At 42.8% G+C, this 26042-nt stretch overlaps 1 protein-coding gene across 3 annotated transcripts in view; it reads right to left on the reverse strand.

Moving 5' to 3' along the window:
• The window catches only part of OSBPL10 (oxysterol binding protein like 10), a 291962-nt gene that overhangs the window by 68932 nt on the left and 196988 nt on the right, over positions 1–26042 (reverse strand). For all 3 annotated transcript variants that reach the window (XM_087430665.1, XM_004419456.3, XM_087430666.1), the window contains 2 exons: positions 15884–16094; positions 6021–6175 (listed from right to left, as the gene is read on the reverse strand). In XM_087430665.1, coding sequence (XP_087286791.1) covers positions 6021–6175; positions 15884–16094 — 366 coding nt within the window. The remainder of the gene's footprint in view (positions 1–6020; positions 6176–15883; positions 16095–26042) is intronic.

The following is a 26042-nucleotide window of genomic DNA, read 5'->3' on the forward strand; positions in this document are numbered from 1 at the left end:
TGCCCTCTGCTGTCCTATTCCAACAGCCCGACCAGTCAGATCCAGCACAGGGAACAGAAACCACTCCAGGTATTTCAATCAGAAAGAGATTTGAGGGGCCGGCTCAGTGGCGCAGTGGTTAAGTGCGCACACTCCACTTTGGCGGCCCGGGGTTCGCAGGTTCGGATCACAGGCGTGCACCGACACACCGCGTGTCAAGCCATGCTGTCGCGGCGTCCCATGTAAAGTAGAGGAAGACAGGCACGGATGTTAGCCCAGGGCCAATCTTCCTCAGAAAGAAGAGGAAGACTGGCATCGGATGTTAGCTCAGGGCTGATCCTCCTCCCCCCCCCCAAAAAAAAAGAAAGAGATTTGATATGGGAATTAGGGGCTTAGAGAATCACTAAAAGATCTGGAGGAGCAAAAGTCCACCCACCGCCCCACCCACCACTGCCTTAGACATTTTAATTTGTTAAAAAAGAAATAACAGGCCCAAAATGGAGTCATTTGCTTAGGTAACAGCAAACCAAGATTTAACCTATCCCAGGAATGTAACTGTTTTAACAGTCAATCTGGAATTACCTGACCAGCTCTAGGGAGGTAATCTGCATGATAAAACCCCCCGCCTTCCCTTCCCTCCAAAAGGAGATGTCCTGGCCTAAAACAAGCCTTTCTTTTCTTTTGCTAATAACTTCCTTTCCCCACCCTCCTTCTGCCTATAGAAACCTTCCATTTTGTATAACTCCTCAGAATGCCCTTCTATTCAGATGGGATGCTGCCCAATTCAAGAATCGTTAAATAAAGCCAATTAATTTTCAAGTTTACTCAGCTGAATTTTTTTTTTTTTTTTTGCTGAGGAAGATTGGCCCTGAAATAACATCTATGCAAATCTTCCTCTATTTTGTATGTGGGTCGCTGCCACAGAGTGGCCGCCAAGGAATGATGTAGGTCTGCACTTGGGATCTGAACCCGGACTTGCTGAAGCAGAGTGCACCAAACTTAACCACTAGGCCATGGGGCGAGCCCTTGAATTTTTTTCTTTTTTTAACAGATTCAAGGACACACCATCATGGGTAGCCATGATCCAAATGTCAGGAAGCAGCTGCTGCCATCAAAATAGCTTATCACAGCCAGTGCAGGTGGGACTAGGGCCCTAGAGGAATGAGTCTGTGCAACCACCTCTAAACACACATCTCCATGACCGTGCCTGCCAGCAGCAGCACAGGCAGAAGGAACTCAGTCTCAATCTCAGGCTTCCAAAGCTCACACTGCATTTACGAAACCTATTATGCATTTAGAAACCTTTGTTGCTGGTGTTAGTGCTGTGGAGTTGATTCTGACTCCTAGCAACCCTGTGTGCAGCAGAGCAGAACCCTGCCCAGTCTTTGTGAGCCATGCTCTCATCTTCCAGCACTGTATCAAACAATGCTCTGCTGCTATTCATAGGGTTTTCATGGCCAATGTTTTTGGAAGTGGGTGTCCAGGTACTGCTGTAACTGCAGGCCCTCCAGGACCAGTTCAACTGACCTCATCTCTTATCAACAGAGTGATTAAGAATTGCATTTCAGAAAATTTCCAGTGTCATGTAACCAGAGCATGCACAGAAGAAGAAATCTTGACCTGAAATGACCACAGAACCAAAGATTCTCCTCCCTGCGGAACCAAAAGACCGGGACATGACCAGAACTTAAAAGTTGGACTCTTAACAGAAGCAAGGGCTCCCTCATTCAGGAAAATCCAGTGTTAAAATTCCTTCCCCACCTTATAAATGTTTAGAAGCCCATCAATCAAAACCTGTCCCACCAGCATTTCCATGTGCCAGCCTGTTCTCCCTAACCTCTTAAATTTCACCCCAAACCCTGAATTGGAGACCAGATCTGAGGGCACATGCTCCCTGTCTCCCTGAAGATCAATCTTGCACAATAAAGCTGATTTCTCCCCCAAAAGCTGATGCTGTAATCGACTGGTTACATCGGGCAAGAGAACCCCAATTTTGTACAGTAACACTTCTTTCCAGTCTGTCTTAGTTTGTCAGCTCTGCTGAAACCCGTCCACCACGGGTGACCCTGCTGGTATTTGAAATACTGGTGGCATAGCTTTCAGCATCACAGCAACATCCAGCTGCCACAGCATCACAACTGACAGACAGAGGGTGTGGTTCCCTGACTGGGAAATGAACCCAGGCCACAGCAGTGAGAACGCTGAGTCTTAACCACTAGACCACCAGGGCTGGCATATTTAGAAACCTAGCTGTAAGAAAATCTGGGATGTGAGCTGTTAGGTTTCCAATCAGGAGGGTGGAATGAAGGTCAGAGAGCCATTCCCCAGTATCTCTCCAATCACCATTCTTCCTGTCCTAAAACAAGGCATTCTTCCACAAAGAAAGCACAACAAAAACCTTTTCTGTCTAAACTTAAATTTCAAACAGTGTTAAGAGAGTTGAGGGCCGGCCCTGTGGCTTGGTGGTTAAGTGCGCGCGCTGCGATGCTGGCGGCCCGGGTTCGGATCCCGGGTGCGCATTGAGGCACCACTTCTCCGTCCATCCTGGGGCCGAGTCCCACATGCCGCAACTGGAAGGATGTGCAGCTATGACATACGGCTATCTGCTGGGGCTTTGGGGGGAAAAAATAAAATAAATAAAATCTTTAAAAAAAAAAAAAAAAAGAGAGTTGAAAAATTATTCTATTAATGGGTAAAACCAAGATCCTAACTCATTTCATTATGGAAGAATATTTCATTTTCACAGTTAGTTCTAGCCCCAGCAGAATAAAATTTTAAGATCACTGCATTTGATAACAGAGCCAACCACAGTTCTCTTCTAACTCATGTATTAAATATACACTGGTCTTTGAGTTTTATTCTGCTGGGAATGAAACAAACTAAGCTTGAAAATGCATTAATTTTCCAGATATCTGTAAGCTATCTTATGGTAAGCCAGAACCAGGGGAGGGAAGTGTGACATTGTGATTTATAATAAGAAATATATATTTGGTTTTTGTCCTCATTCCTGGCACAGAGCTCCTAAAACCCTTGGAATTTCCTAAGAGATGAGAAGGATAAAGGTGTCTTTTGTTATGTTAATGGGGCGACTTCTGGAAAGCTCTTAGGTAACCTAAGGATGCGGGCTGAGTGCCAGTGGAGCCATACATGTGATTGGAGGGTTGGAAATTTCAGTCGCATCCCCGACCTCCTGGGAGGGAAGAGAGGCTGCAGATTGAACCCAATAACCAAGGGCCAATGATTCAATCAATCATGCATATGCAATGAAGCCTCCATAAAACCCCAAAAAGATAGGGTTTGGAGAGCTTCTGGGCTGACGAACACATGGCGATTCTGGGAGAGCAGTGTGCCTTTAGAGGGCACTTTCCCCATACCTCACTCTACGCATCTGTTCTTGAATTATATCCTTTTATAATAACCTGGTAAATGTCCCTCTGAGTTCTATGAGCCACTCCAGCAAATTAACCAAACCTGAGGAGGGGGGCGTGGGAACCTCTGATCTATAGCTGGTTGGTCAGATGCACAGGTGACAACCTGGACTTGTGATTGGCATCTGAAGTCGGGGGGAGGTCAGTCTTGTGGGATTGAGCCCGCAACCTGTGGGATCTGATCTATCTCCAGGTAGACCGTGTCAGATTTGAGTTGAATTGTCAGGCATCCGGTCAGCACTCTATGAGAACTAGACTGAGTTAACTGCTTGGCGGTGTTAAAAAAAAAACACACACGTTGGGAGGAGGTACCTTTTTTATTACCCTAATTATTGCTCCTAAAGACTCAACATGATCAAAACAATAAACCACAAGAAAATAATTTATTTAGCTAAAGCAGCACAATAACTACATTCTTAAACTTAGTTTCCCAATGATCACTCACATAGTAACTATATTCTCTATATCAAAGGGGTTAAGGAACCTTCTCGTAAGAAATTTTTAGCCTTAAGGAATTTCACTCCATTCCTTCTTGGGTTATTTCTCCATATTGTACCAAAGGCAACGGAAACATTTTCCTTTTTTGACAGGAACACTATTGTGTGGATATTGCGAGTTGCTTCATCTCTTAAGACCAAAAAAAATGTGGCAAAGCATAATAGCCTAAAATAAAAATAGGGTCCAATAAACACTGGCTGTTCGAGTTGCGCGAATCATCTCCCAGAGTTGTCACTGGAAAAAACGACAGAAGTCTCTCTGTAAAAGAAGTCTAATTCTCCCTTCTCAGAAAACCAAAACCCTATCACACTCCATCACACCCCATAAGTCTCTCACTGCTATTAGGGATTATCAAACAATATCTTATATTGCTCTGACAAAAGGAGTAAGGACAAAAATGACCACTAGAAATTAATGAGTGTTCCCAACTTACAGGAAAAGCTCTCCCTAGCTCTTCTCCTTCAGGGTGTTTTTAAAAACTTGAACTTGGGAGCTAGTTATTTCTTTTGGACAATTATGTACTATCTTCTGCCAGTGCTGCTGACTGGTAAAGCAAAGTGGGTAACAATTTTATGCAAAAAGAACAGACCTGGCCTCTCAAACTTCAGGAGCTAGAGGAAGCCCCTATCAGGGAAAAGAAGAAGAAACACTAAGGCGGAGTCACAGAATAAGGACGATCATCAGCCCTAATAAGTACGCTTATTAGATAATAGCCCCTGTTAGGTTTTGCTGAGAATCCTGCTGGGAGTGAGGATCTGAACAATTATTATAAAAGATCTAATAACTTACTTCTCTACTCTGTTCATTTCTCTCTAGAGCAAGACTTTAAATACATTCATTATGGTGTGAACCCCCAAAGGTTCTTTTCCAAGGGAATGAACGATATTGTATTTTTCAACCCCTTAGCTGCTAAGCACCCCATCCTCCAATCCCACCCCACCCGAGTCTCCCAAAAGAACAATATGACAGCGGGCTCCTTCCATTTACTCAGCTGCCAACTTACCTTCCAATTCACCTGCACATGAGCTGCAAGTGATTTCAACCTGCAACTCACTGTCCAGGTAGAGGCAGATGCCTTTCAAAATCTCACACCCCCTATTTGTTTCATACCCTGCGGAGGCACTTGACAGATGCTAAAGAAATATCTGTAGGCTGGCTGATCCTGTCTCCATAAGAGCTAAGCTACCAAGGTACTGTGAGAGAATATAACCACATGGAACTTGGAGAAAAATTTCAACTGATAATCAAGACCATTTGATCCAAGAAGCTGCCTTGGGGCTCTCAACCTTACAAAACAGATTTCGTGAGTGTTCTACAATTTTCAGGCTAAAGTGATTGCAATTAAAATTAAGAACAACCTCTAATACACAGTTAAAGTAGGTCTCAGCCCAGTTCATGAGATCATGTGCATCAAAAGAAAAACCAAAAATTAACTCGTGACTCAAAGTAAAATTGACAAAAGGAAACGCTGCGTTTGGCTTCCTTCCAGCTGCCACTTGGAAGCACAGTTAGAAGAGTTGTGCAGGCAGATGACAAAGTCCACGAAGCCTGTCAGAGCCCAGCTGGTCGTTAAGATCTGCAGGGGCCACTCTTCCCTGACCAGGCAGGGCAGGTGTCCCCTGCAGCCTGGACCTGGGCTGCAGTGCAACGCCTAGAAGGAGTCTTGGCCACTGCCCCCCGGGCCCTGGCCTGGTTCTATAGCATGCAGGAGTCGAGCGTGGGAGGCAGGAGCTTATGTCAGCACGAACCACATGAAGAAGCCATTATTCGGGGGAGCGACATAATATATTGTAACTGCTCCCATCATGTCAACAGGCATCATTTTAATGGTGTGTTAGAATTTCTCCCACTTGAAGTTAAAATGACTCCCATTTCAATGAAAATAGGAGATTCCTCATTGGTAGGATCACAATTCACCCACGGCAGCTGCCAGACACAAGAACAGAAGTGCCAGGCGTGCACAGAGCTGATTTTGTCTCTCCCGGCAATGCTTCCATTTTATAATTTGTCTCCTCTTAAAACAAAGAGATGAGCAAGTTACAAATATAATTACTATATTTCTGAACAAGCAAGAACACAAGCCATGAAAGTGCTGAGAGAAGATGGCTAGCTTACCTCTGGCTCTGGCTGTAAGGTCTGTTCATCTTCAGCGGAGTTTGGTAAAATTGCCCAGGTTATGTTGGCACTGGCTGACGGCAAAGAGCCCAGTGTCCCATTTTTCAGCTGCTCTGTGGAATGTGACTTGGGCCCATGCCATCCCAGGATGCTTTCTGAAATAAAGACCTAGAATGATGCCAAGTATTTTCCAAATTAAACATTTATAGCTCAAGAAATGTCTGTTACCTCACTGTTCAAGGATACTGACTCGAAATGAGCCCAATCTTAAGTGGACCATGATGGACTTAAACGGGACTTGTTATGAAAGAGGTACCAAGCGTAGTTTCTGTATAACGGCAGTATCAGAATCACCATAGGCTGTTTTTCTCCCCATCCTTGGACAAAAACAATTCCTATTTTACAAAAGCCAGATTTTCTTAAAGGTGTTTTCCTTATTTTTTAACTTTTTAAGAATATTTTTAGGGGCCGGCCCAGTTGCGTAGCGGTTAAGTTTGCACGCTCCGCTTCGGTGGCCCGGGGTTCACAGGTTCGGATCCTGGATGTGGACCTATGCACCGCTTGTCAAACCATGCTGTGGCGGCATCCCGTATAGGGTGGAGGAAGAGGGGCATGGATGTTAGCCCAGGGCTGGTCTTCGTCAGCAAAAAAGAGGATTGGCAACGGATATTACATCAGGGCTAATCTTCCTCACACACACACACAAAGACAAAAGTCAAATTTTATCAAAAATGGGCTGCTCAAAATGTGGTTTGAATGCCAACCGACATGATGACCACAGCTTAGAAAACACGCCTGCAGTGTGATCACACGATGCCACCTCTGCCATTAGATGTGGCCAGTGTGGTAGGAGTCAGGAAGTTCCATCACTAAAGACAGATGTGGTTAGGGCTGGCCCAGTGGCACAAGCGGTTAAGTGCGCGTGTTCCGCTGTAGCGGCCCGGGGTTCCCCAGTTTGGATCCCGGGTGCACACCGACGCACCGCTTGGCAAGCCATTCTGTGGCAGCGTCCCACATAAAGTGGAGGAAGATGGGCACGGATGCTAGCCCAGGGCCAGTCTTCCTCAGCAAAAAAAAAAAAAAAAAAAAAGAGGAGGATTAGCAGATGTTAGCATAGGGCTGATCTCCTCACACGCACACACAAAAAAAGACAGATGTGGTTATTCCATTCAAGCAAAAAACACTTTTTGGTTTACCAGATCAGTGTTTATAAAGCATTTTTCTAATCCTCCCTCAACTCTTGAAAAAAGTTTTTTGAGTCATGTAATATTACAGAATATTTGTAAATGCTTACCAATCAGGATGGAGTAATCAGAGACAGATTTCTTTACCCCATAGCAATTCTTCCATTGGAATAAGCATAGGTCTCAAACTCAACTGACCTACCTTCTGGAGAGTCTGTTCTCAGTCTAAGAGCAGGGGTAAGTAATGAAAAGGTGGGCTGAAGCTGAGACTGCCTCACGTGAACTACAACTCAACCTCTCAGCATCTCAGATGTCCCATCCATAAAGTAATCATATCTATCAGCCTTTTCATTAGAGTTACTCAAAGAAAAATCTGCAAGTTTCCCAAACTTTTAACACCCTGAGGGAACCTGGTTGATGGAAACAAAATAACAGAGGCAGATGAAAGGGTTGTTGATGTGCTTATGCATGTGTGTTAGCGGGTGCAGGATTATCTACCTATTTTTATGCAGAAACTTTTTTTTTTCAATGTCAAGTGTGTTAGAGCACATAATTCTGCTGCTTAAAAGCCTCCAGCAGCTTCTCATTGCAATTGGAACAAAATCGAACTACCTGGCTTACAAGACTGCCCAGGCTCACTTCATCCTCTCCCCACTGTTCACTATGCTCAAGCCATGCTGGTATTTTTTCCATTCCTTAAGTAAGCCAAGTTCTTTACAGTCAAGAGCCTTTGTGTGTGCTGTTTCTTCTGCACAGAGTGCCATCCCTCCAGTTTTTCTATACGGGGGGGGATGTTCTCCTGCATAAATCCAGGGGCCAGCTCAAACATCACTTGCTTAGAGAAGCCCCCTCAGACCTCTGTGGTCAAAGCAGCACCCCAAAGGCAACTAGCTCCCTATCACCTCAGTCAGTTTACTGTCTTCACAGCACTTAGCACTATCTCAACTCACCCTGCTCATTTGTTTGTCTACTGTCTTTCTCTCCTCCTAAGAATGTCAGCTCCTTGAAGGCAGGGGCAATATTGTCCTTGCTCATGGCTATGTCCCTAAAACCTAGAACATGGTCTGGCAAAGAGTGTGCACTCAATAAATATGTGCCGAATGAATGAATGACCATTAAGATTTTCAGAGAGTAAATTTCAATAAGAATGTGCATTTCACAACCTCCTAAAAGTTAAAAAATAAGAAATGGCAAAGAGAGAGAGAGAGAGTAGAACGGTGGCTGCGAGGGGCTGGGGACGGAAGGAATGGGGAGTTATCATTTAACAGGTGTAGAGTTTCAGTTCTGCAAGACGAAAAGAGTTCTAAAGACTGGTTACACAACAATGTGAATATATCTAACACTACTGAGCCATATACTTAAAAATGTTAGGATGATAAAATTTTTGATATGTGTATTTTACCACAATTTTATTTAATGGCAAAAAGGCATCCATGTATCAGTCCTCGATGTCATTAAAAAACGGTGAAAACTCACAACACTAAAATCAAAGGCTGAAGGATGAGCTAAGACCAGACTTGGGAGGAATCTCTATAACACAAATAATAAGGCAGATGGAGCTGGACTAAGAATAAACACAGGGTTCAAGACACCAGAATCTTCCATAAGAAAGGTAGACAGACCCTTCTTACCTGTCCCACTGACAACTCCTGCTCAGATTCTAAATTCTAGACTCAGATCTTAAATACTGGGTAGCTGTCTCATAAATACAGGGGTACTACTTTTTTAAAATTTTATTTTATTATACAAGTAGTAAATGTCCTCTAGAGTAAATAGGAAAGCTTAGAAAGCACTAGGGGAAAAAATGAGATCTGCTTGCCTAGGCAATCAGGACAGTGTTCCCTCCATTACTCCCACACCTCAGCTCTGTCCCTCCCTCCCCTCCATACCACCATCATTCAGAGATGATAACCCAGGAGGCAACGGGGCAGAAAGTAGAGTATGGCCAGGCAGTGATGCACTGCATCCTGGGATGGACAAAGACCAGGACAGGAAGAGTGAAGGTAGCAAGGCATGCTGGGGAATGGAGTCTTCTGTATTCAGAGTATCAAAGATCCAGTGAGTGAGGACAGGAGAAAAGCCCATCTCAGACCAGTCCAGCTGCTCTAATAAATGATCACTGGTTTTGGAGTCTGAATAGACCTGTCTCCTTTGAGGATGAAGGAGGAACATTCTAACACAGAGTGAATGAAAAGGATTGTATAGAGTTTGGAAAAAGAAACAGTATCCTCAGAAGGCTTGGAGGAAGAATATCTCAGAAATTTCTAACCTAAGGTATCAGAGTAAACATCAGGAAAGGTGTATCCCCAGCAAATCACAAGATAAAGCCGCCTCTATGAAACAAAAACAGAAAGTCAAAAGAAGAAAACAGGCTGAGGTAAAAAAGGAGATGGATGCACTAAGGAAGTATTATGAGGAAACTAAATCAGCATTAGTAGAATTAAAGTTAACACTGAAACCAAGAAAAAGTAGAATCAACACTGTAGCAAGTCAAATAAGTAGTTTGTCAAGATAAGGAAGTTCTACCAGAGTGTGTTGCAAAGACAACAACGATGAGAGAGAAGATGCACAACAGAGATCTAAGAGATCTGGAAGGATAGAGACCAGATCAACGGAACAGAAACAGCAAACAATGACAGAAGTGAAGAAACACAGCCTGAGCTGAAGAGAGAGCTGTAGGCGCCACTGAAACAGTCCACCAGATTCCAGCAAAAACAATGGGAAAAGACTCACATCGAGATAGCTTGGCAATATTTTCTTAGGCTTTTTATTACTGAAATTTCAAACACATAAAAAAGTAGACAGACAGAATAGTATAATGAATGCCTAGCTCAAAGTTTGGCAACATTTTTGAATAACAAAAATCAAGAGCAAAATTTTCAAGTCATTTAGGCAGAAAAATGGGACTTGCCTGAAAGGGGAAAAAAAAAAAATCAAGCTAGACTTGAATATTGCTACAACACTAAATGCCAGCAGGTGAACAGATGAAAAGAAGAATGCAAATAAAAGTCTACACATTTGGGCTGGGGTAAAAGACTGGTGAATAATGCTCATCCTCAGGCAAATTATCTTGCCTCTGCTAAAGAGAGTCAACATTTATTGAGCACTTGTTAGGGACCAAGGACTATTGTGTGTAATTTATGTGTGTTAACTCATCTAACTTTAATGATGACCATGAGGTAGGTCCAACTATTATGCCCACTTGACAGATAAAAAAAAATAGAGGCACAAAGAGCCAGTAAGTGGTAGAATCGGGATTAAAACCCAGGCAGCCTGGCTCCAGAGCCCAAACTCTTAAACTCTACCCTCTATGCCTTCTCAGCAGCACTGCGGAGACTCAGAAAATATTCTACCTTGTGAGGGAAAAAAACTACTTGAGGACATATACCAATAAATGAAGAAAAGAAGCAGAATTAAGAATTCAAGACTGGAGAAATCATGTATAAAAGGACTGGTGGTGAGCAATGAACGCAGTTAAATTGCTGAGCAGGCCTGGGACTAGGTGAGGTAAAATGGACACTAGCCTCGGGGGTAAAATTTAAAGAGGCACCAAGACATTCAGTAGTCAAGATAAATGAGATTTAATCATCATCACACATTAAGTATTAAGTATTAAATTAACATTAAAATATTAATAACAATAGCCCCCATATTATATTACCAAAAATTGGGAAGTATATCAGAAAAATCAAGGAAATGAAAGTATGCTGAGTCTTCATCACTAAAGGCGAGGGTCAAAAAGTAGTGTGTCATTCTTGACTTTGATGATTAGAAAAATATAGGTTAAAGAATGCTTAGGAAAAATGTAATGGAACTACTACTAAAAGTCATAAATATATTTTTTCCCAAAACATCAGAGAAGATAAGAGTAAAGGGAATACAACCTGTGTAGCAAAACAGAGAGAAAATCAGAAAAGCAGCATGGAAACATAATAACAAAAGCACACAGGAGACTAACAGAAAAATAAACACCAGTTTAAAGAAAAAAACCAAATGGACTACATCCCTCTATCAAAAGACAGACTCTCAAGATTGTGTCATAAAACAAAAAGCAAGTCTAAACCATATTTCATTAATTCTAAGACACACCTATTTTCACATCTCTGAAATTGGAGTTGGTCTTACAGTCAATGGCATGTCATACTTTAACTGGAAGCTTTTTCTTTCTTAGTGGCACAAAAGATAATGGTGGGTTTTACTATTGATGGTGTCTGATAGTTGAGAAAATAGGCCTCACCAATAGAAAGTGAGGTCTGAAGTAGAAAGAGGGTCAAAAACATACCAGGGAAATACAAATGAAAAGAAGACTCAGATCAAAATATTACCAGGTGGCTGCTGACTGACAGCGAAATCAACTGGCTGGACATTAAGCACCTTTCACTCTCTGGTCCACCCTAATGCTCATGAATGGAAGGATCATCAAAGATGACACAACAGAAGAGAGCAGGAAGGCAAAGGGTCTCGGGGTCCACCAAATGGCAAATCCAGTCCTTAAAATAGGCCTTTACACACACTTGTAGCTCCTCCCACACCACGCCTTACTAGATGTAAAAAGAGAAGAAGAAGGAAATCAACCATCACTGTTTCGGTTCCCCAAACCAACCAGAAGTAGAAAGAAAGCTACAGAAGATTTAACTGTGAGCTTAAAGGTTTGACTGTGGAACTGTCTTCATCCATCCTTGGCTCAGTCCCCATGCCGGGGCTGTGAGGCCTCTGTGACAGGTGATAACACCAGGAGGGGCCCTCCCTCCTCCCATAACACAGAAATTTATGCCTCCCAGGTTCACTAAACCTAAAAGGGTTTTCCAAAATAGAGTAAGATGGACATTTACAAACTTGAGAAAAACATAAGGCATATTTACGATAGAAAGCTGAGATGTCAGAATCTAACTGCTTTCTTTAGGGAGAAGGTGCCACTGAAAAACTCTGTTTAGACAGTTGTTAAAAAAAAAAAAAAAAGTCCACCATCTGAAATATTCTGCAATGCTAGTTTTTCTTTTTTCCCAATACGCTATTTACTGAAGGAATCATCACATTTCTATCTTGGCTTTCAATCACAAAATAAAGGAAGGTGGCTTATGTAGGACACATCTTCACCAGAAGTAGTAGGTGTCAGGAAAGAAGGTCTAAGAGACAAAGTGAAGGGAGTCTCCGAGTGGTGGAAAAGAGATGAATATTGGGAGTCTGAAGATGTCTCTGGAAAAATGTGAAGCACAGCAGAAGGAAGAAGTCAACTGGCTGAAAAAGCCAAGAAGTCCCTATAATAGTCTCACCTATGTGACTCTTTTTGCTAACGCCCAAAATGGGAGGACCAACGTAACTGGCTCATTAACTGACAATCTCCACAACTCTTATAAGAAAATGAAAAAGCTTTTGGAAGGACAAGTTAAGGAAAGCACATTAAATTTTGCCCCGGTTCTCCTCTCTTCAATTACATGTCTCTCGATCTCTTGTCCTGATTTATGTCCAAGGGCACATGTGTCATCCACTGCAATCCCCCAAGGCTCTACTGTCGCTTGCTCTGGCAGCTCTGACTCCAGCGTTCTTTCCCAGCACGCCTTGCACTGATCATTCTGTTAGTACCCAGCTCTTACCTGGCACTAGAATGTGCTTGTCTGGTTACAGGTGTCTGCACTGACTTCAAACCATGTTCCCTGGATCAAGGCCTGCAAGCAAGGAACTAACCAGAAGAACAGACAACAGAGTACTCTGTACCCCCAAACCACTTTACAGGTCCAGTGTCTCCTCCATACTGGTAACCCACCTAAAGCCCAGCCTTTTCCAGTTCTGAGGGTGGTTCTGCCTGCCTTTTCGGCACAGAATCGGAGGCACACATCTAGACTGGGGAAAACAGATGCCCACCTACCCCCACCCCCATCAATGACTTGCCTCCATCAAGCTGTTGAAGCAGATTTAGTAAGTCACCAGGAACAGAAGAGACGTGCATAGCATAAGCCTTGACCAAAATGCCAAGTTACTTTATTAATTGTAATTACAAACCTCTCCATAAACAGAAGTTAAATGAAGCATTTCAGCACACTATTTCTCAGAGATAACATCAGAGATGGGTCTCGGAGCGATAACATCAGAGATGGGTCTCGGAGCTGAAATGCGTAGGTGGGAGGCAGATAAATACTCAAATACTTTCAGAAATCAGTCCAGTTGCTCAGCATGTTTGAAGTGAAATGAGCATTAGGGAGCAACATTTGCAGACAAAGGCTCCGGAGTCAATGTATTCCCTGGAAAATACAATGAAATGCTACAGAAGATGAAACACTACAAGACCACAAATTAATTTTTGATTCAGAAAAGGAGAAGAAAAAAACAGTGCGAGGGTCAGAAACCAAGAGACCTGAGGTAAGAACACTGTGTAGGGATGTTTGGTATGCTGTGGGTAATCTGTGCCTCCCTGCCCGGCGAACATTTAAAGGAAGCCTGACAGAATTTCGCTTCAATGAGATTTTGATTTCCATCAGCCCAGCCCGGTGCTCCTTAGTTATAACCATTATGTTTTTATCAGTGGGAGTCAGGCTGCTATAGCTACTATCAAACTCCAGAGCCCTGAGATTCTAAACAAACGTATTTTGTGGTGACACTACTGGGGTCACCCTATCCTCTTATTCCACTAGCTGGAGATTCTAGAATTCTGCTTTAACTGCAGGAAACTATGATGTTTTGGATGCAGGAAGATTAGGGAAGAAATTTGAAATTTGCTAGAAACCAGCCCTGAAGAAAGATTTAAGAGATTGATTTTAGGAATAAGAAAATGGTTCAAGCTTATATTCACCAGTGAAAGAGTCTTAGAATGAGCCCATCAGGTTGCAGAAACTAGAAGTTATGCTACAGTATAAAAGAGATCACAGAAACCTTGAAAAGCCTCCAGTCTAACTGAATTTGTGCCCAAGCCCCTCAGGGTCACTGAGACTCAGTGCAGATCAGGAAATGACAAGGAGTCTCATGGGGGCTTCAGCATTTGAGTTCCATTTTCCAAGTTGAGAAAGGAGAGGAAAGGGAGCTTTGGGTGCCTTCACTCTCTGCCCAAATACACACATCTGCTCCTAGACTGGATCCTGCACCAGAAATTTATTTTTTCTTTTGTTATAAAGGACATCAATGGGGCAATTGGCAAAATTTAGCAAGGTCTGTAGATTAGGGAATAGGATTGTACTCATGTTAATTTACTGATTTTGACCACGGTGCTGTCATTATATAGGCGAGTGTCCTTTTTTTAAGGAAATACACACTGAAGAATATAAGAGTAAAGATATGTCATAAAATGTTACCATTTGGGGAATTTGGAGATGGATATATGAGAGTGTTTCATACTATTCTTGCAACTTTTCTGGAAGTCTGAAATTATTTAAAAAAATAAAGAAAGAAAGAAAGAAAGAAAACAAAATAAATAAATACCTGCCCTGAGACAATTATGATGTGAGCAAGACTGGTCCCAGTTTGGGGGAGCCAGAGCCTGCTGGGTGGTCTGTTCTGGACTGAACAAAGAACCCCAGGCAAAGGAAGGCATCCGCCACAGTGGGAAGAGCCTGTCTCTCGCCTGGGCTCTGCCACTTAGCTAGGCGGCCTTGGGCAAGTCATTTAACCTCTCTGAGCCTCAGCATCTCATCCAAATGAGGGGCATGGTAATACCCACTTTGTGAAGATTTCAGAAAATGTATAGCAAAGGCCAACCACTGGTAGAATCAGAGCTCAGTAAATGATGATGGGTATTACAGAAGGAAACCCACATCACCCTTACACAGTCTACTCTGGAAAGCCACCATCCCTTTTAACTGTAGTGACATGGAAGGCCAAGGGGACCTGAAGAAAGAATGAAATATAGATGATCACTCAAACCTAGCTTGACTTTTCATCACCTAAGTTGCCTCGTTTCCTCATTAATTAAGTGAACTCCGAGCCACAAAGCTCAATGAGGCTTCTGCTAGTCTTAATTCTAATACTGAAATATTCTAATACTTTATAATTATATACGATATGACCAATCTCAAGCTATTTTCACCTTTATCATTGCAGTTAATCTTCACTAATATCTTTATATCTGCTTATTGATTAAACTCTCCTCCAGAAGGACTGAAGGATCTTAAGGGGGTGTATTATTATCTCTAGCTTCTTGATAAAGAACTAGAAATGCTTCTGGTATGTACTTCAGAGAAATTCTCCCATAGGTCCTTGAGGGGAAATGCGGGAGGATGCTGACTGCACCAAGGCAAGCAGGGCAGGGAGCAGGAGGCCATGTGCGTGTCCATCATCAGTGTTGGGTAAGACATGACAGACGCGCACTATAGGCACAGTTAGAAGTAATGGATCAGAAGCTGCGTAGCAATGGATCTTAAAAATACAACACTGAGTGCAAAGCCACAAAGGGAATGAGATAGAACATGATGCCAGCAAGTCTAAAAGGAATTCCATAGTATTCACGTAAACATGAATGTTAAATGTTTCATGGGATGTCATAATTCTAATTGGTAAAAGAAAAATATATCCCAGACTGGGAAGGGAAGGGAAGGACGGAGGTATAAATGGAGCAAAAACTTAGATAAAAGGACAAATGGATGGACGGGGGATAAATGGATGGATTTAAAGATGGAAGGCAATGGAGAGAGACACACACACTCTGGACAGCACTCATTTGCAAACACAGAGGAGCCCACGGGGAGGTCTCACCTGAGGCCCCTGGCTTGTGGCTGGGCTGGCTCACGTGGTGCACTGTCTGCTGTAACAAGTGGAGGCACTCGCCGAGGCAGCTGAGGGTAGCAGCAGAGGTAGCTTTCAGGAGCAGCAGATCCTGGTCCAAGGCGGTAAGGGGGCCAGAACCCGGCAGAGACTCGATGGCGTGCACAAGGTCTTTCTGCTGTCCTTCCACCTGGTTCATCATCTACAGAAGGGGGAAGACAGCAAGGAGGCGAGAGTCAGAAGTCCTCCCTTCAACAGGCTGGGGAGCCAGCACTTAAACCATGGGACTGAATCAAAGTTAGAGGAAAGTGGTGAGAGACACCATCACCACCCAGACTACAAGTGATATGGAGTCAGCTCAGAGGGTGTTCGGTGCACATTAGTCCTTTGACCAAGCAGGCCTGGGTGAAATCCATCCTGGTAAATCTATCCAAAGGTACACATCTGCCGCTCTGAGCACAACAGAATTTTATTTTATTTTATTTATTTATTTTTTTGTGAGGAAGACCAGCCCTGAGCTAACAACCAATGTCAATCCTCCTCTTTTTGCTGATGAAGACTGGCCCTGGGCTAACATCCGTGCCCATCTTCCTCTACTTTATCTGCGATGCCGCCACAGCATGGCTTGCCAAGCGGTGCGTCAGTGCACGCCCAAGATCCGAACCAGCGAACCCCAGGCCACCGCAGCGCAGCGCACGCACTTAACCACTTACGCCACCGGGCCGGCCCAACACAAGAGAATTTTAGAACTCTGGAGATGAAAGGGACCATTAGGACCATCTGGGTATATCATTTTACAGATCCTCTGAAGGTAAATCGATAATAAATACATTCAAGGTAGAAGTCCTTGTGACCATCTTTAAGGTTCTTTTACTATGGAAGGTTATCGGAGACAGTGGACGAACCGTGGCTTTGCCTCAGAGTCAGGTTAATTCCTTGTTTTCCTCCAGCTCCAATTCCTAACTTCTTAGCAGTCTTTCTGAAGTTCAAGAAACGGAAGTGAAATCCAGGGCTGGCATTTATATCAGTGAGATCATAGTGAAGCCAGCACTGAACCATTCCACCCTCAAAAATGCTACACAGGATGTGACTTTCTCAACACCATGTAAGATGCCAGGAGGAAGAGAAAACCCAGGAATTCTAGAGCCAGCCCTACTCTACGGCTGAAGCTACGACAACCCAAAACAACCATATTTCGTGGCCTGGCTTCAATTCATAAGCCACAGATAAGCAGCAGTCTAACTGTATCTTTTGTGTGTGTGTGTGTGTGTGAGGAAGATTAGCCCTGAGCTAACATCCGTTGCCAATCTTCCTCTTTCTGCTGAGGAAGTCCAGCCCTGGGCTAACATCCGTGCCCACCTTCCTCTACTTTATATGGGACGCCGCCACAGCACAACTTGACAAGCAGTGCGTCAGTCCGCGCCCGGGATCCGAACCTGCGAACCCCAGGCCACCGCAGCAGAGCGTGCAAACTTAACCTCTATACCACCGGGCCGGCCCCCTCATTTTATCTTTGGACTGACAAATCAAGGAGAAAGGATCTCAAGAACTAGAAAAGGACTTAACTGGTTATCTTGTGACATTCATCTCCCTCTCGTTTTACAACTTATCTCACTATACAAGATGATGCACATAAAGTGCAAGTCTAGCAAAGAAACAGTCGTTCTGAAAAGCGGAGGAGCTGAAGCAACCCGCCCCAAGTCCCAGGGCTGGTCAGCGTCAGAGGCGGGAACCCACTCCTGGTCTCGAGACTCCCGTCCACTGTTCTTTAAGCTGCCCCCCCCTAAAAAGCCGTCCTTAATTTGAAGCAGTATCTCCTGCGTTGTCACCGTCATCCCCAGAGGATCCTTGTTACCATCATGATGTCACCAGCTGGGGAGAAGCATTAATTCTATAAGGACCACTGGACTTGGACACAGAACTCATTCCACGCTCAGCCTCATTTTCCTATTTCCTTTTGAAAACAAATACCTGCTATTTTCTATCATTCTGTGCAGTTGCCTGCTTAAAAAAAAGCTCATCCATTGCAATCCTATTTACCAAAATAGGTGTTATTACTCCAAAAAGATTTTTTAAAAAATCAATGCTAAACAGATCGCACTGACACAGTTGAGAGCATTCTCACCTTCATGGGCACACCCATCCTTTGGCCACGCAAATTACATTTTGCAGATTACAGAGGTTATATCTAGCCATTCTAACTCCTACAACAGTACCTCAATAAGTATTCATTTCTCCTTCAGGTCTTTCCTTAAAAGTCACCTTCTCAGGAAAGCTTCTTGAACCACATAATTGAAAACTGCATCTCCAGTGCAACCCCTGGCACTCCTATGCTCCTTACCAACTTAATTTTCTCCATAGCATTTACCACTTTCCAACCTAACTTGTAATTTACTTATTTATTATGTTCACTTGAGCTAGTGTGAAAGTAGGAATCATTAATTCCACGCTGTTCACTGATGTATCCCAAACACAGTAAATATCTGTCAAATGAATGAATGAATCCCCAGTCTCACTCATCTCTCACTGAGGTGCAAGAGAATCCATTTATGACACAGTCTACAGAAATCATTATACTCGATTAGCGTAATATGGCTGAACATTTAGTAAAGGATAACACCTCCATTATCAGTTTAGGTTTGTCAAGAAATACTGCCAACTGGTTAAATTTCACTTTGAACAAGATAAAATGTTTATGTATTCTTTGACAGTCAACTAGATGTAGAAGAGCTAACAGTTAGGGAGAAGTGGATTTCGAGCTATTTGTTGTAGTCAGCATGTCTGTAAATTCCTATTATAAAATCTTGTCTTAAAAAAACTATGTGTTGAAAGGGAAGAAGAAAATATAATGATGAGAATATAATACATTATGTTCTTGGCTATTATGGATGACACTATAACACTTAAGAGAAAAGGTAAGTAGAATCAAGCCATTAACTATATGGAATACACTCGTTTTTAATCAATGAAAAGAACTGTATTCTAATTACATAGTATAGGAAAAATAATTGTTATTTCACAAGCGTAAAATATTATGTAAATCTCGGGTAATAAAAACACAAAATTGACTTACAGAATCTTCTACTCTATTAAAACAGAGGCACGTGCCCAGAGATAGAATCCACATATCTGCTCTCTGAAAAGTATTCAACAGTATTTGAAAGCCTACCGCCAGTCCCAGAGGCAGGATGGCCTGCGAGAGGGGGCATCTGAACTGGCAGAGGGGTGGGTTTGACATTTAAAATGACTGAAGAACTACTGGCACTGAGAGGGAGGGGGCCTGGGGTGCTAAATGACCCCTAAGTCAGGGCACAGTTCCATAAAACAAGAACTTTCCTGCTCAAAATGCCAATAGCACCTCCTTGAGGAACCTGAGCTAGAGACACGTCGATAACCAGGCACTTGATGGATTTCAACATCTTTCTTGGTAAACTGAGCACTAAAAACAAAATGAGCCTGGCACAGTGCTTGACACACACTAAACACCTCCTAAAGATTCATTTTCTCCCCTTTTTCCATGTGATGTGAAACAGAACTGTCGTCTTTAATGACACAATCGATGCCAATCTTCACTTTATATTAGCTTCATCAGGCTCCAAAAGAAATTGAATGAGCCCTAAAAGAAATGCAGGATTCCCAGCCTCAGAGCTGTATATCACAGTTATTAGTGCGCTAACATTTCTAAGACTGGGAGGCACTCATGAAGAAGAGTCTTCATCAGACTTTGGAAGAACAAGTTTTAGCTATTTCCATATCTTATTTTAATTAAGGGCAACATATGAGAAGATGAATGTGGCACTGAAGAGCTGTATGCAATAAGAATACCAACAGCAAATGCTTCAAGCAGCTCACTTTTCCCTTCAAGGTTCCTGCAGGCTTATGAACAGAACAGCAAAGCACAACCATCGACCAGCAGACTTGCCTACCACTACCAGCCTTTGAAAACGTTGAATCACTTACTTTAATTACTTAAGTTTCAAATCAGAGCTCTGAACACTTCTCCTGAAGCACGTCAACATTAATCATTTGTGGTGTTTAAAAACAAACAAAAAAATGCACAAGTTTCATTTCTTTCAGGCATTTGGCTTCCACAACCAGGGGCATCACCATCTTGTGACACAGGTGCAAAATGGGGCCCCAAATGAAATTTCAGAGATCCACCCCCTGAAAATGTCAACTCTGAGGTTGTGAAATTGACTAAATGTAGGTCAAGTTGAACTTCACAGTTAAGCAAACTTCCCAGGGAGGGAAAAAATTCTACTGCCTATTTCTCACAGCACAAACAATGGAATATGCATTATAAAATCAAATTGTAGGAGTTAATGGTAATAAATTCAGTGGCTGCAGATTTTATTTTATTATTTTATTTCAGTGAAGCTGAAACCAAGATGCAAAGATCAAAACCCAAAGACATCCAGCTCAACAAGATTAGATCTGGCCAAAAAGAGAACTGAAGTGGGCAGCCAGGGCACAAGAGCTTTATTTGCCTTCAGTGCTTCAGACTGTCCTGAGACGCAAACTTTGGTGCAGGTTTTGAGAGGTGCCTGAAAGGTCCAGTCCTGAAAGGCCAGATATCAATGAAGACCAGCTCAGTCACTCATCCATTAATAACCAAAGAATCAGCATCAAGCACCTCCTAAACACAGATTTCTTGTCCTAAAGTAACCAGGGCTGCTTGCCTTGGTTGGCAGAGCCTCCTGGGCTCATAGATTCCCCAGTACCTTCAGTAACTCAATCCATATTGCTTGGAAGTAGACTAAAGAATTTGATGTCAACTTCAAGGTGGCCTTGGTTTGGCATTTCTCCTTAGGCTGGAGGAATTCCGGAGCCCCTTTTAAGTCGCCCCCCTGTCAGGGATCAGTCCTGGGCTAACTCAGGCTTTTTTTTCACTTGGCCAAATTTCTCACCTAGGCTTAAAAGCCATGCTTCAAGAATCATCAGAACCAAAATTCTCACACACACACACACACACACACAACTTGCTGTCTCCATTAACATAGATGTACTATTCCACTACTCTTATTAGCACTACTTTAATATTCCAGGAAACTCCCACCCCAGAAATGATCTGATAGCTCATTACAGAAACTTCCTGAAATATCCATCAACTCTTTAATGAAAACCATCAAAAGACAGTTTGCACCTTAAAATTCTTTGAATGCTTTGCCTCAAAATCCTTGCCTTGTTTCCACCACTCCTGAACTGTTGTATCTTGATCTTTACAGGTCCTAATTAAGTCCTTTTATTGTAAATCAAACTTCTAGTTCTCAATAGGGTCTGACCTGGCCCTCCCCTCTCTGAGACACTGGGAATGCCCTGTGGAGGTGGTATTCTCCCTTAGAGTGGTGAACGATAGTCACTTTTGTCTTATCAACAGATGGTATTGTTGATATTTGGAGAGCTGACATTCCAATCTCCAAAGCCTTTCTCCAAATTTCTGCTGCTGGGACACAGTAAGTCCTGTCCTCATACCTGAACAATTTCCTCTTCTGGCTGACTTTCCTAACATTCAACCTTCCTCCTCTACTTGCTGTGCTATGTCCCACCTCTTGGCACAACATCTACCTGAAATGATAATCTATGAAGAGTTTCCTTTAGGCAGGGTCCTGGGTCTCCTTGGGACACTGCAGCCTATACTACCAAACAATCCTGTAGAGGCCAGTCCTAAACATCTTATGGACTCCCAAGTCTCTCTCAAGGCTGATTAGGTGAGTGGAGAAAGAAAACCCCATCTAGTGGACACATCTTTAAATCCACACCTCTCAGTAGGGTTAAGAGAGTTGACAGTGGCAACCAGGGACAAAGATGAGCAGGAGAAAATGGGGTCCATCTCCAATTGGGGGAGGCTGATGGCTACACAGATGAGGTTACAAACAAGAATAAAGTGAAAACACAGGAAGAGACAGAGAGACCAATGTAAGGAACATAATACTCTATAATATAAACCAAAGGGAAAAAGAAGGAAAGATCTCCAAAAAATTGACCATTATGTCTTCGACAACCTTACTGCAGAGATCAGGAAACTTCTGTAAAAGGCCAGATAGTAACTATTTAAGGTTTTTCAGATCACTGGGTCTCTGTGGCAACTACTCAACTCCACCACTGTGGCCTGAAAGCAGTCAGACCAAGTAAACAAATGAGTGTGGCTGGCTGTTCCAATAAAACAAACATTTGATTCATCTTGGTTTTGGCATCAGATACCTATTTTTTCTCACTCGAGTTGTGATTTTCCTGGTTCTTGGTATGACTGGTGATTTTCCATTGTATCCTGGACATTTTAACATTTTAGCTAACACGTTAGGAGATTCTAGGTCCGATTTGAATTTTTTTTTTAGCAGGCAAACACATGTTTAGGTTGAGCACACAAGCCCTAGCCTACTTTCATGGCCCGTTTCAATGACAATCTAACTTCAGAGGCTTTATGGTGCTTTTTTTTTTTAACTTTTATTTTATTTTTCCCCCAAAGCCCCAGTAGATAGTTGTATGTCATAGCTGCACATCCTTCTAGTTGCTGTATGTGGGACGCAGCCTCAGCATGGCCAGAGAAGCGGTGCGTTGGTGCACGCCCGGGATCCAAACCCAGGCCGCCAGCAGCGGAGCAAGCGCACTTAACCGCTAAGCCACGGGGCCGGCCCTACGGTGCTATTTTGATCTGCATGGTTTTATCTCCTGCCTTGGGCCCCCCCACCAGTCCCTGCTGGTGCTGACTGAAAGGACAGAAGGAGCTTCCCCAGACCAGAGTGACTGCTGCCTCCAGGTGGGAGAAGGGGGTCTCCAGCCTTCCGGGCAGGCACTTGTTTTGGCAGGAACCCCCTTGCCCCCAGTTCTGGGTCACAGAGGGGAGTCTCAGGCCTGAAGTCATTTTTATGCCTTAAGGCATACGAATCTGCTTTCTTCTCAAAGGTATATAAGTGCAGACAGACCTATTTCCACTTCCAAGTTGAGAACTGCTTCATAAGCAGATCTAACTGGCCAGATAGATGGTTGCTGAGCACCATCCATAAATCTTTTTGGTAACAGAATCTACTTTATCTTTTAGAAAACTGACAGGAGAGAAGCATTCATCATTTGTAGGTTTTTTACCTACTGTATGGATTCATACCCACTTTGCTTTGGACTTCATGCTGTCATCACTGAGGCTGACCATTTAAATGACTTAAGTCATGATTAAGTCATGACTCCAGATTTCTCTGTCCATCCCCACCCCTGGGAGGCAGTGTAGGCTAACGGCGTTTTTAAGTTCAACATTTTGACACTTAACCTTTATCATATGATATAAGGGGGATACAAAAAAAAGAAGAGAGTGGTTGAAAGGCTAATCCAGAGATTGGGCGTCCAAAGTCTATTCTGGTCCCTCCAAATATAAGTATTTGAGGGTTATCAAGACATTTCAGTGCCGGTTATAAATAAGTCATGCTGTCAAGGGCAAAAAGCAAAGGCAAAATTCTGAATTTTGTGGGCTCACATACACACTCAAAAAACACTTTCTGAAGATGTGGGGATGAGTCTACTCCATTTCTTAAAAACAGATTCCTTTCTGTCACATCTTCATCTTTGGCTTTTCTACAGTCATTTCCTCACCACTCCCAATAACAACTCCACACTACACAAACACGGAATGCAAATTTTATTTTTACAAACTCCTAAAAAGCAAACCCATACTGAGACGTTCAAGAAATATGAGATAATAGCCTTCACAGCCAAATGAATCTCACGGCTCTGTCAAGTCCATCTCTTTCATTTTGCAGGCAGGAAATCTCAGTTCAGAGAGGCCAGGGGTCCTTGCTGAGGTCACAGAGCTTCTCCTGTAGTGGCAGTCCTCACACTCCACTTCAGTGCCCTCTACACTGTGAGACACGATCCTCTGTTCTTCCTCCTCTGTCTTTCTCATTTTCTGGTAGCAAAATACTGTCTCCTGCTGCAGAAAACCACTATGGAAAAGTTTCTCCCACTGTCCCTCACCCCAGCCTTTCTCACCACCTGAAAACAACTTGTTTTTGTTTTTCTGCCTACAAACGCTGGCTCACTCCATCAACCACCAACCCAACGAAATCAGACAGTAAAAAAAGTTATAGGGAAGGAAGTAACAATTACCTGTGATCCCACTGCCTAGAAATAAGTAAGCACTGTTAACATTCTGGTATTATTCTGATTCTAATTTATACACATAGACACACACGCACATTATATTATTTTATTTAGAAAGGATCATCCCTTATATATAATTTTGTAACCTTTTATCACTTTGAAAGCATTATCTCTGATGCCTGGGATTTACTTCAAAATACTCCAGTTGGGAGGGCGGGGGGCGGCCCGGTGGCGTAGTGGTTTTAAGCTCACACACTCCACTTCAGTGGCCCAGGATTTGCAGGTTCGAATCCCAGGTGTGGACCCACACACCACTCATTAAGCCATGTTCTGGCAGAGTCCCACATACAAAAATAGAGGAAGACGGGCACAGATGTTAGCTCAGGGCCAATCTTCCTCAGCAAAAAGAGGAAGATTGGCAACAGATGTTAGCTAAGTGCCAAACTTCCTCACCTAAAAAAAAAAATCCAGTTGGGGTGGGAGAGAAAGGATGAAATGATATTGGCTTTGGGGGGGTGTTGAAGCTATTGATGACAACATGGAGGTTTGATATGATCTTCTCTAATGTCTTTATGTTTGAAATTTTTCATAATAACAAGGTTTTCTAAAATAGAAAGTACATTGTTATGGATTGAACTGTGCCCCCCACTTCCCAATTCATGTTGACATCCTACCCACCAGTACCTCAAATGTGACCTTATTTGGAGACAGGATCTTTACAGAGGTAATCAAGTTAAAATGAGGTCATTAGAGGGCCTTAATCCAATATGAGTGGTGTCTTTATAATAAGGGGTAATTTGGACCCAGACATGCATAGAGGGAGAATGAGAGAAACCACGAGGAGAAGATGACCATCTATAAGCCAAGGAGATAGAGCTGGAACAGATCCTCCCCTCACAGTCCTCAGAAGGAACCAATCCTGCCAAAGTCTTGCTTTTGAATTTCTGGCCTCCAGCACCATGAGATGATAAATGTCTATTGTTAAGCCACCCAGTTTGTGGCACTTTGTTACTGCAGCCCTAGAAAACTAACACACATATCATAGACATCATTCCACATCAATAAACGTAGATCTCATTTTGGTGGCTGCACTGTCGAAGAGCTTTTAACTCCAACAAAGTCGACCCTGGCTTTAGAGCAAAACCTCCTTCGAGGCAATCTCACCATCACGTCTTCTCAAGTAATTTTCGCTGAAGGAAAAACTGAGGTGGAGAATGCATTTTCAGAATTATGTAACAAAAGATGCCTACACAAAGGTTAAAAATTATTTTTTCATTCCACGTGTCAGTAGCAAATGTTAACATGTTGGTCATGAGGGGTGCAAGATACAAAAGAAATAATCTCTTATCTTGTTCTCAAAACACCACAGGCCAACAGAAGGATTCTGAGCAGAAGGTAACGGATCAGTAAAGAATCACTTTATTCACTACCCATTCATCTACACCCTCTGCCTCCCACACACAGACACGGACCTGCCCGGGGTCTTGAATACGGACGTAGGAGCACTCACTCTCTCTGGACACGAGGGCGGCCACCCAGGCACAACATCGGTGACCAGGGCCACTCTCTGCAGTGTTTTCATTAGAAATATCTTTCTTCCCCCTTTTTTCTTTTTTTTTAGTATTTTAATAGTTTTTGAAGTAACATTGCTTTATAACATTATATAAATTTCAGGTGTACTTCATTGTATTTTGACTTCTGAGGACTACATCGTGTTCACCACCCAAAGTCTAATTGCCCTCCATCACCATACCCATTTTTTTTTTGTACGAAAGTAATATCTATCACAGAAAAAACAAATAACCAAATAGAAGAAAAAATACCCATAACATCCAAAACAGAGAAAACAATGGTGAAATCTTGGTATATGTACTTACATAATTTTTATGAACATATATGTACTTTTACTTTTTATGAAAATGACTGCACATCATAATACTGCTTGTAACCTTTTTTATTCCACACACCATGTCAGTAAATTTTGACAATACTATTTAAAATACTGCAGATCGTTCCATCACATAAATGTGCCACAATTTATTGCTCAATTCTCTACTGCTGG

The sequence above is a fragment of the Ceratotherium simum genome, chromosome 5 (genome assembly GCF_057802395.1).
Source record: "Ceratotherium simum simum isolate JZ-2026a chromosome 5, ASM5780239v1, whole genome shotgun sequence".
NCBI lineage: Eukaryota > Metazoa > Chordata > Mammalia > Perissodactyla > Rhinocerotidae > Ceratotherium > Ceratotherium simum.